General features: G+C 48.5%; 1 protein-coding gene across 2 annotated transcripts in view; it reads right to left on the bottom strand.

Annotated features, from left to right (window-relative positions):
* The window catches only part of PSTPIP1 (proline-serine-threonine phosphatase interacting protein 1), a 527,591-nt gene extending 515,737 nt beyond the window's left edge, over window positions 1-11,854 (bottom strand). For both annotated transcript variants that reach the window (XM_086959166.1, XM_086959165.1), the window contains exon 1: window positions 11,348-11,854. In XM_086959166.1, coding sequence (XP_086815292.1) covers window positions 11,348-11,380 — 33 coding nt within the window. In that variant the 5' untranslated portion in view covers window positions 11,381-11,854. The remainder of the gene's footprint in view (window positions 1-11,347) is intronic.
* Between the last annotated feature and the right edge of the window lie 334 nt (window positions 11,855-12,188).

Here is a 12,188-nt window from a genome sequence, read left to right on the forward strand (position 1 = left end):
GTGTGCCATGCTTAAAAAAACTGGTGATGTAGGGGTATTTATTACATATGTCTACACTTTAGGAAGAATATTCCTACAGGTCTCTTGCTACACCCCCTCCATCTCCAGCCTTCTACCTGCTATCTGCGGCTGCTTCTCATCCCCTTAGATGTTTCTCTTGCTTCTCATCCCCTAAAATGTATCTCTTACTTCTCATTCCCACTGATGTTTCTCTTGCTTCTTATTCCCACAGGTGTTTGTTTTGCTTCTCGTCCCCACAGGTGTTTGTCTTGCACCCTCTATCTTTGTTTCTGTTGCCCGTTTGTGGAGCAAGCTGCTGCCTATCCGAGGAACGCTGTTGCCTATCCCAGGAACGCCTACCCCTCGCCGGACCCGCTCCGCGGGTCCCGCTTCGCTCTCAGGACACAGGAGTGCGCCGGGGGAACGTGGAAGGAGTTTGAGGGCGCTGGTCAGTCTTGCAGGGCTGCGAGCAGCGTGGTCAGGGACTCCATATCCCAGGAGTCCCTGATAGCCCGGCAGAGAACACCTGGGCCGCTCTCCCTGCAAGCTCCGCCTACTCACCAACGGACCTAAAAGCCCTCGCCTTCACAGCCTCACTGGGACCCTCTATCTTTGTTTCTGTTGCCCGTTTGTGGAGCAAGCTGCTGCCTATCCGAGGAACGCTGTTGCCTATCCCAGGAACGCCTACCCCTCGCCGGACCCGCTCCGCGGGTCCCGCTTCGCTCTCAGGACACAGGAGTGCGCCGGGGGAACGTGGAAGGAGTTTGAGGGCGCTGGTCAGTCTTGCAGGGCTGCGAGCAGCGTGGTCAGGGACTCCATATCCCAGGAGTCCCTGATAGCCCGGCAGAGAACACCTGGGCCGCTCTCCCTGCAAGCTCCGCCTACTCACCAACGGACCTAAAAGCCCTCGCCTTCACAGCCTCACTGGGACCCTCTATCTTTGTTTCTGTTGCCCGTTTGTGGAGCAAGCTGCTGCCTATCCGAGGAACGCTGTTGCCTATCCCAGGAACGCCTACCCCTCGCCGGACCCGCTCCGCGGGTCCCGCTTCGCTCTCAGGACACAGGAGTGCGCCGGGGGAACGTGGAAGGAGTTTGAGGGCGCTGGTCAGTTTTGCAGGGCTGCGAGCAGCGTGGTCAGGGACTCCATATCCCAGGAGTCCCTGATAGCCCGGCAGAGAACACCTGGGCCGCTCTCCCTGCAAGCTCCGCCTACTCACCAACGGACCTAAAAGCCCTCGCCTTCACAGCCTCACTGGGACCCTCTATCTTTGTTTCTGTTGCCCGTTTGTGGAGCAAGCTGCTGCCTATCCGAGGAACGCTGTTGCCTATCCCAGGAACGCCTACCCCTCGCCGGACCCGCTCCGCGGGTCCCGCTTCGCTCTCAGGACACAGGAGTGCGCCGGGGGAACGTGGAAGGAGTTTGAGGGCGCTGGTCAGTCTTGCAGGGCTGCGAGCAGCGTGGTCAGGGACTCCATATCCCAGGAGTCCCTGATAGCCCGGCAGAGAACACCTGGGCCGCTCTCCCTGCAAGCTCCGCCTACTCACCAACGGACCTAAAAGCCCTCGCCTTCACAGCCTCACTGGGACCCTCTATCTTTGTTTCTGTTGCCCGTTTGTGGAGCAAGCTGCTGCCTATCCGAGGAACGCTGTTGCCTATCCCAGGAACGCCTACCCCTCGCCGGACCCGCTCCGCGGGTCCCGCTTCGCTCTCAGGACACAGGAGTGCGCCGGGGGAACGTGGAAGGAGTTTGAGGGCGCTGGTCAGTCTTGCAGGGCTGCGAGCAGCGTGGTCAGGGACTCCATATCCCAGGAGTCCCTGATAGCCCGGCAGAGACCACCTGGGCCGCTCTCCCTGCAAGCTCCGCCTACTCACCAACGGACCTAAAAGCCCTCGCCTTCACAGCCTCACTGGGACCCTCTATCTTTGTTTCTGTTGCCCGTTTGTGGAGCAAGCTGCTGCCTATCCGAGGAACGCTGTTGCCTATCCCAGGAACACCTACCCCTCGCCGGACCCGCTCCGCGGGTCCCGCTTCGCTCTCAGGACACAGGAGTGCGCCGGGGGAACGTGGAAGGAGTTTGAGGGCGCTGGTCAGTCTTGCAGGGCTGCGAGCAGCGTGGTCAGGGACTCCATATCCCAGGAGTCCCTGATAGCCCGGCAGAGAACACCTGGGCCGCTCTCCCTGCAAGCTCCGCCTACTCACCTATATCCCTCCCTATATATCAACGCCCACTCCTCGCTGCGCGGGAGCGCGCGGGAGCGCCGGGCGAAGCCCGGGACAAGGGCGGGACCGTCTGTGGCCGTCCGGGGCCGCTGGAGGCCGGGCTGGGCCACCTTATTAACATCTACGGTCCAGGTACTGATCAACCCACTGTTTTTGTATTTGCTTTGTGAACTACTTGCTCGTAGGCGGGTAGAAGGGGGGTCTTTAGCACTATGGCTTGCACAACAACTACTTCCACCCTGCTGCCTCCTTCGGGGGAAGCAGAGCCTGCTGTCATGGGCCCTCTTGACTCCTACTTCAAGCGTTTGCCGCAGGATATTGACAAAGAGATCGCTCTGGCGGAAAGACGAGCCGGGCGTAGGCTCTCGATAGAGCTTCTGAAAAACCCACCTGACAAAAATCAAGGTTTGAACTTCCCTGCGCTGGTGACACCACTATCATCCATTGTTTTACCAGCCACCCAGGACCTATCATTTGATGTGTCTCTGTCCAATGAGTTAGCAGTTAACTCTTCACCAGACATTGTAGCAACCAACTCATTTGTTGCGCATCTTGATGTACCTAGCCAAACGGTAAAAGGGAAAGGAGCTTTAGAAAATCATTGTGTACAAATGGAAGCGTCTAAATCTAAGCCCAGTGTTAAAAGGAAATGGGGAGTTACTGCAAAAAAATCACAACCGTTAAAACCGGCAAGAAAGTACAGGAAGCTGGGTACTAAATTGACTTCTAGCCATGTCCCTTCAAAGAATGGCGTACTAATGACTATAGGGGAGGCCGAAGCTGCCCCTGTGGAAGTGGACCCCATTATCACGGTGCCTCCGATAACATTGGCGGTGCCAGTCCCAGATCAAACTACCATAGTACCCTCGGGGTCATTATCTCCCAATCATAATCTTCTGATAGAAGTGGAAAAAATAATGCGTTCCCTCCTAAATCCAGTAGAACTAAGACTTAAGAAGCTAGCTGAACACCTTGACCATCTTGAACAAGCTAGCTTAGATAACTTCTTTTCTATTAAATCTCTAATTAAGTCTGGGAAAAAAGTGGGTGAGAATGGGAAACACCAACAGACAGGCGACAAAGATCAAGGAGCCGTGTTGGTTGACCTACAATCCCCGCCCGTAAGTGGTATTTCTGCACAGGATAATAAAGGGGGGAATAGCAAGAATGTACCTGGTCCAATGTCCACCAAAACCATCAGTAATTGTGGGAAACCTAAGCCCAATAACACCAATAACAATGGTAGTAAGGACAGTGTAAAAAATCCCAAGCCAAACAATACTAATAACAATGGTAGCAAGGATAGGGTAAAAAATCCACCTCCCATAACCAGCAAAAATGCCACACCTTTGACGACCGGATCGGGAAAAGCCATGGTCCAACGGGCGGGAAATGATAAAATCCACTCTAGCAATGGCAGTGGGATTAATGCTCATTGTACTGGGAATGGGATTAACACCAGTGTAACAGTGGAAAACACTCTCACACAGAGTCGTGTTCCCTTAGACCAAGCACAAATACAGACCCAAATAACCAAATTGCCAACTAGGATCCCGCCAGTACAGCTCACCCCGGACTCCTATCCATATGTGGCCATACTTACTAACGTCCCACCCCTAACGGAGGGCCAAAGAGAAACTTACGAAATGTTAAAAAACAAGGCCATGCATTGGCTCTCTGTCAATAGACCACTGCCAGGGGGAGTAGATGGCCTGATAATTGGGGCCAGAAGGGTCAATTGGATAGGGAATACCTTAAAAAAACAGGGGGGTGAGTGTATCATAATTAACTTCCAGGATCCAAGGGTTGTGGGGCTGATTACGGGGCAAGGTTGGAACATTAATATCGGTGGGATTGGGGTTGTGGACCTCACTTTCTTTTACCCCAGACCTGTGATCTACTCAGGGGGCTCCAGGGAGCAACCGAGACCCAGTCTCTGCACCTGGGTTGAGGCTGGTCCCCCTGTTGCTCCCATATTTAGATCAAATAATTGCTACACAGAGGCTGGTCCCCCGGTTGCTCCCATATTTAGATCAAATAATTGCTACACAGAGGCATTTAACCCCCATAATGGGCAGGGGCAGACGAGGTGGGGATGCTGACAGAGACCAGTTGAACAATTACGACTGGAAGAGGACATGGTTGGGGGAATCAACCCTGATGTTACATTGATACCCCACGATGAATCGAGCCAAAAATTCGAAGTGGCAAATGTTAGGGATGGGGGCATTATTGCATGTTTGGAGGGGTGTGTGGGCGAACCGGATCTTCTAACTACTATTTGCACCAAGGAGGGTACAGATGCAAATTGTGTTAATATTGTTCTAAGTGAGGATTGTGACTGTGGGAAACAGGATGATTTATTACCAACAGCACTTAACGCAAAGGGGATTTGCATAGAAAACACCCTGGAGAGACTTATGTCATGGAATGTTGCGGGGCTGGGGGCCAGAGTGGTGTCACAGCAGTGGATTGATTTTGTTAGTGGGTTTGAAATGTGCCTATTCCAAGAGACGTGGGCATGTGAGCCAATTCACTTCCCGGGTTACCTAAATTTCTGTATACCGGCAACTAGAGGCCCCAGGGGTAGGCCTATGGGAGGCCTTACAGTCTGGATTAAGCAAAACTCAAACGTAAAGGCAAAAATGATTGATTTAGGTTGCAAGGATATTCAATTACTGAGACTAACTGTAGCCAAGGGTATAATAATAGACATCTATAATATATATGCCAGGGGCATGAGGCTAGGGAATTCTGTTACCTTAGAAGTTCTATCCGCTTCCCTAGAATCCCAGTCACTTGGACATAGAGTAATTTTGGCTGGTGACCTGAATAGGACATTTGAGCCTCTAGAAAACACTGCATACCCTATAGGACTAGAGGAAGACGCCCTCTGGGGCATCCCCAACCTAAATCTCCTACCTGTGAAGCGGTGGACCAAAGACATTTTGTTGTTGAATGCGTTATGTTTGGAGTATGGTTTGAGGGCCCTTAATGGCAGGACAAAAAGCGACCAATGTGGTAACTGTACATTTGACAATGGACATAACAAAAGTAGGATTGACTATGTCATCGTTAGTCTTGAGTTATGGTGTGGTGTGGGTGACATGGAAATTGTGGGGAGAGTAGAAAGCGACCATAACCCCCTCTGTGTCTCCCACTCTTGGTGGAGGGCCGCACGAGTTAACTCAGTGTCAGGTAGTGGGAGCGTACCTGTTGTGGCAAATGACTCAAGAAGGGTGAAATGGCCATATGTCCTGGCTAATCTGGCCACTTTGGAGTCTATTAATTTGGAGGTAGACAATGCTATTGCCGCCATGGAAAAAGTAGATCATGTATTACCAGGCTCTGTCCAAATAACCGATATACATGACACATTCTTCTCTTTGTTAAAACCGCACTTTACTAAGCCTCTGAAGGCTAATAGGAAAGTACCAGTTACATTGCCAACCTGGTTTAATAAACAGTGCAGGGTAGCTAGATTGGGGCTGGGCAGAGCACTCAAGAGCAGGGACAAGGCCTCGATTAGAGCCACCAGGAAATATTATAACGACAGTATTCGAAAGGCTAAGAAGCAGTGGGATGAGGAGTACTGGGAGGAGCTACTGGTGGCTTCAGGGCAAAAGGATTCCAGACTGTTTTGGAAAATTGTGAAATGGGGAAGAGGGGGTGCCCCCAATAATCCCGACAACAATGTCGATGAGGCATTGTGGGTCGAGTATTTTAAACCCCAGTATGCCGAGTGTAGGGATATAGTGGCCATAGAACCAATCCCTATGGTTTTTTGTAAGGGCAATTTATTTCTAACTAAGGATGCGGAACTTGTAATTTCAACTCTGCAGGGGGGAAAAGCCCCCGGGCTAGATGGAATCCCTTCAGACATCTTTAAACACGACAAGGTCAAGTGGGCAAAATATGCGACCCTGTTGGGAAATGGCTTGGCCAAAGGGGCAAAAATCCCCAATATATGGAAGGGGGCAATAATAATACCGATTTTTAAGAAAGGCGACCGGTCACTCCCAGCAAACTATAGACCAATAAGTTTGTTGGCTACTATGCAAAAAGTAGTGGGGAAGATGCTGGTCGACAAACTTATGGCCTGGGTAGATGACAACAATGCCTTATCCCCCTACCAGGCAGGATTCAGACGTGCAACCAGTACGGTCGACCAAATTTTTCGCTTCACCATGCTACGGTGGGGGACTGTACTCCTGGGCAAAGGCAGCCTTTATGTAGCATTTGTAGATCTAAGGGCTGCCTTTGATCTGGTGCCCAGGTGCACGCTGTGGGAGGTTCTGTCCAAAATAGGGGTCCCACTTGATTTGCTCACGTTGATAATGCGTCTTCACGAAACCAACTATGCCAAGGTCCAGTGGGGGAGGAATGGGGAATCCACCACTAATTTTCCAGTTGAGCGGGGGGTGCGGCAGGGATGTGCAATGGCACCCCTGCTGTTCTCCCTGTTCATTAATGGCATTGTAGATAGGATGTTGGACGCAATGGTTGACGCACCTTCGTTAGCGGGCATCAGAGTTCCTATTCTGATGTTCGCGGACGACACCTTGATTGTGTCTAAGACCCCGTCGGGTCTCCAGCGAGCCCTGAATATTTTTGACGCATTTTGTAAGGAAAGGGGTCTAGAGGTAAATGTAAATAAAACCAAGTTGATGGCCTTTGGGCAAAAGCGCCAATCTCAACCTAGGGTATTTTTGAACAATATTAAATTAGAGCTAGTAAATGTTTTCACATACCTCGGGGTTGAGATATCAAGCAAACTTGGTTGGTCAAGACACATAGAGAAGGCGGTGTTGAAACATCAGCAAATCTCAGGAGCCCTCAGGGCTGAGCAAGTAAAATCCAAGACCAGGCCCATAAAACCTGTTCTTATGGTTTATGACGCAAAAGCTCTGGGCGCAACCCTCTATGGGGCTGAAGTCTGGGGCTTTGAGAATCTTACCACCGTTCAGAAATCCGAGAACAGGTTTTTGAGAGGGATAACTAGTCTACCCCAAAGTACCCCACTAATACCGCTTGGCCTTGATTTAGGCAGAAGATCGCTTAGGGACCGTGCCCGACTGAGGCCTATCCTCTACTGGAGACGGCTATGGACAACCATGGAAATAAGACACTACGCTGAGGGGTTCCTAGCATTAGCCAAATCAGATGTTTTTAGCAAAATTAAATGGCTAAAAACGCTTAGGGACGTCCTTGCGGAACTTGGGCTCTCCAAATTATGGGAAAACCCCCTTGGGGAGGTATTCCCTAGCAAATCCAATATCAAAGAAATATATTGGGATCACATCGACCAGAAACTTTGGAGGAGCACAAACTCGGATTCCATGGGGGGTAGATTTATGGAAATCAAACAAAGACCATCCCTAGAAAAGTATTGGGACAGTATAACTGTCCCATTAGACAGGAAACTATTTTTCCAGTTAAGGGCAGGCTCTCTCCCCTTGAGGAGTCTGACGTCCAGCTGGAAAACTAGTAGTGGTTTGTGCTGCCCGTCATGTGGGGCCCCCAATGAAAACGTCGCACATTTTCTTTTTATATGTGAGGCCTATGTAATGCCAAGAAAATCTTGGTTGGCTCCAGTATGTAGGAATCTTGGTGTCCGAAGCGGTGTGGAGGGGCTGAGAATTATCTGTTCCTCCACTGAAATGTCCATCGTAGTAGGAACAGCAAAATATCTGGGTTGGGCATGGTCTATAAGGCGGAGGGCTTTATCCCCCAATATGTCTTGAATTTTACATTTTCCTTTGTTTGTTTTATCCTTGCAAATATCTACTGGGAGATACATATGAATTTTAATTACAAAATGCGGCTAATATGTATGGTATGAGTTTTTAATTGTATAAACTTCGGGAATGGTCCGTGACGCGGAGGTCCCTATACCTCAACATGCATTTAGTTTTTGCATATCATGAAAAAGCTTATCTTATCCCAATTGGTAACAATTTTAATGCTTATGAACTATGTATTCTCGATTATAAATTTTATTGTAATTGAATGTTTGATGTTTTAAAAATGTATGAATTTATATGTCTGTGCTTTTATGAGTGTGTAACTCGAATAAAGCTTTTTCAATCAAGCTTCTCATCCCCTCCGATGTTTCTCTTGCTTCTCATCCCCTCAAATGTTTCTCTCGCTTCTAATCCCCTCAGATGTTTCTCTGCTTCTCACCCCCTCAGATGTTTCTCTCGCTTCTCATCCCCTCAGATGTTTCTCTGCTTCTCATCCCCTAAGATGTTTCTCTTGCTTCTCATTCCCACAGATGTTTGTCTTGCTTCTCATCCCCTCAGATATTTGTGTTGCTTCTCATCCCCTCGGATGTTTCTCTTGCTTTTCATTCCCACAGATGTTTCCCTTGCTTCTCAACCCCTAAGATGTTTCTCTTACTTCTCATCCCTTCAGATGTTTCTCTCGCTTCTCATTCCCACAGGTGTTGTCTTGCTTCTCATCCCCTCAGATGTTTCTCTTGCTTCTCATCCCCTCAGATGTTTCTCTCGCTTTTGCTTCTCATCCCCTCAGATGTTTCTCTTGCTTCTCATTCCCACAGATGTTTGTCTTGCTGAGCCTCTTCACTGACCCCCGCTTCCTTTAGTATACACAGTCACTTAGGTCATCTCGCTCACTCATCAAAAGTCGATAGAGGTGGAAAAGTGGTTTCAATCAAGTTCCTTCTGCATCTCGTCACCAGATCACTTGGCTGACATTGCTCCCTATAAGGTTGTTGAACTTAGAGGTCGGCCATCTTCATTGACACTGCTACTAAGGCAGGTATTCTACCACTTTTAATGTGAATATTTATGCTAGTACAAGGGAGAACGAGTATGGTGACAGCACCCCCTGGAACGTGGCAACCTGGCAGGACTAACCATTTGGGACAATGACAAACCTAAGGTAGGCTGGAAGAAAAGGGCCCACTTTCTGGGGGTTTTCTACGGAACCAGCACTGATGTAGAAACACACAATTTCTAAACAGGCTGATATGACGTTTGCTGTGCTGAGAAATAATGCTTCTCTGTACTGTGCCATGCTCTGAAAAATTGGAATATTTCCGGCGGTCGGTTGGATTGCACATTGTGCTCACTTTGTTCCACATGAGGCAGGTACTGACATATTTTCCAGGGATGCTTTGACTCCCAGTCAAACCTTTGATAAAATTTGAGGAAATTAATTATAGAAGGAAATTATGTTATATCTGTCCACTCCCCTGATAATATGTACACATACAGAATATATTTCTAAGCGTGCTGTGGAGTGTGACTTTTTTCCTACGTGATCTATTAATTCCGGTCTGCTGGATGTGCTAAAGAAATTATTTCTTAGTGCATGGAAATAGCTTTTACGCTGTCTGGTTAACGACTTTTGTGTATAGCAAGTCTTCAATTATAGACGTTAATGAGAAGTCAAGTGATTCCAAACTATGGGTCCCTCACAGGGTGCTGGAACCGGATTTTAATTGATGGTGTAAGATGTTGAGCTTATCATACCTAGAGGCCTCCTATTTTCTCTGGACCATCCATTAAACGTGGAGAATGTGATAGCGAGTAACAATCATGAAGCTGGTCTAGATAGCCAATTTCCTTCTAGAGAGCACACAGACTAGGCATGTGTACATTTATGATTTTGCCAAAAAAGTTTTGGGAGTTTGGCAAAGTTGGCACTTCAGGGAATCGGAAAGTTTATCACCTCTGAAAAACAATACCTATGGGTGAAATCTCCTGCAAAACCCATGCATTTGCAGTCCCCTGGGCCCTTTGCGGGGCGGCAAATGCCCTCAAATATTACAACAAGCTATGTCAAAACCAATAGGTCTTGTCATTAACCTATTGTATTTGGCAATGCTTTTAGCCAACGTTTGGCAGGTAGGCTACCAAAGCATTGTGTTGCATGCACACATGTGTATCATAACACTTCACACCTATGTCGCGTGACATACGTGTGTGCATGGGTTATGTTGCATGTTGGCTATTTTTGATTTACATTTTTCAACATTGCAGATGCCACTGTTAGAATAGTTAAATAAAATGTTGCAAATGTGAAAGAGTGTGCGCAATAAGCTAAATAAGGAAGTGAGTGTCCAGTCAGCAACTTTGCAGCTGCTGGGCCCACTTGAAAAATCTTTTTTTTTTTAATTAAAACATGGTTAGTAGAAGCAGGATGAGGAGCATCGGAGAACGCGGAGAGTGAAAAGTTAGTGGGCCGGGGAAGGTAGAGGAAAAGGGAAGAGAGATAAAGAAAGACAGGTACTCCCATGGAATGCTCAAAACAAATAAAAAAGGTTGCTCATGTATGCAGTAGAAGGATACAACTTATCCAATCAGAACACTGTAAGAAATAAATGTTCCTGGTTGGGACAAACACAAGAACAGGGAGTTCATGTAACTGAGACAGACACCAAAGCCATCCAATCATCACCAAGAGGATGACCCTAAGCCTACTCCAAGTATAGGATATGCAATGTAAACAAAAGGTCTGCCTCAAGTCTTTGGAGCTAAGTCCTCCAAATTGCCCTCAGACTCTTCTGTAATATACATCATACATTTGAGCATTTTGCACCCATGCCATGCATAGTGACGTTCCCCTGCGGCACCTCGGCCACATTTCTGATTCAGATGCATGAGTAAAATAGCCGCCAGGGTTGTCATATATGTAAGCCATAGAGGAAGTTGTCGTTGAATACACCCTTTGGGAGGAGACCCGGAGGATGCCAACGACTCCCTCCCTACCTGAGGGCGCGGATACTCCAGCAATACCGGCTCTGATGTCCTCTCGATGCTGTTTTAATGTGCTAAATATCAAATACAACAGAACAAACATAGATCTCAAAATCTCACAGAGTGACAGATCTAAATGTAGTCCCGAATTAGAACCAACAAATATAGTGAGCGGCACCTCATAATTTTCTTAGGAAAAGCGAAGGGGGTAAAGGGTCAGCTCTTCTGCATCTGCTAAAATGCACTATGAGTCTCCCTTTTCAGGCAAAAGCACGCATGGGCAATTCAGTCCACAGTGCTTCTCAGTTTATGCATTCATTCATTCAGACATCGAATGATCAAAAAGAGTTGTATTTAAGTGCGCTGATATTACATGTAAGCGGGCTTCTGTCGGGCACTTACCCAAAAAGCATCTTTAAACTCCATCCGGTCCATGGTGGCTCCTGACAGCCTCGCTCCCGCTGCTCTCGTGCTCAGGAGGTGCTGAGCCGGGCGCACGCACTTGTGCGTGCAACAGGTGAACACAGCCAGGAAGGGTGTTGTTGTGGGTGCTCTCAGCGGCCTCCTCTCGACTCAGAAGAACCGAAGCTTCCAGATGCTGCGGCCACAACCCGCCGAAGCCGACAAGCGGGAACCACCGAGGCCTGAAGTCCACCCCCTGCAGGGAGGTGGAATTGAGGAAGCCCCGGGCTGCCAGATGAGGTCATTAACCGCACGTGCACAAAACTCCTCCGGCAGGCCCTTTTCTGTTCCCTGAAAGCTGAACTGAGGACCCAACTAATGGATTGCACAGAAACAAACAGTAACGTCTTAGAGCACACGAGCATCGGCAAACTGCATCCTCTCTTCTTCACTGTGTGGCAGTTTCCGAAAGCTCTGCAGAGGCGTCGGAGCAGCTTACACTGAGGCATTGTCGGAGTCCCCTCCCGCCCCTACCGCCGCAAAGATGGCACAAGTTCACCCAACAGGAAGTGAGGCAGATGTAACAGCAAACAGACGCAAGCTTCTGTGTTCTCACTAGAACTTGGGTTTTTAACGTCATATCAGTTTCCCAGCAGTATTTATTTTCTTTGTGTTTGTAGCTGGTCTGTTTTCAGAACTTCAGAAAAATTGAACAGCGAAGCATCTTTGAATGCTGTAGGACCTCTCACCTTAAGGCGAGATGTTAAAGCAGACGCTCGGGATGCAGCAGGCGTGATGCGTGTTGCAGCAGTCGTAATACATATACCCCGGGTTGCAGCAG

Source organism: Lissotriton vulgaris, chromosome 2_2 (genome assembly GCF_964263255.1).
Source record: "Lissotriton vulgaris chromosome 2_2, aLisVul1.2, whole genome shotgun sequence".
NCBI classification, from domain to species: domain Eukaryota; kingdom Metazoa; phylum Chordata; class Amphibia; order Caudata; family Salamandridae; genus Lissotriton; species Lissotriton vulgaris.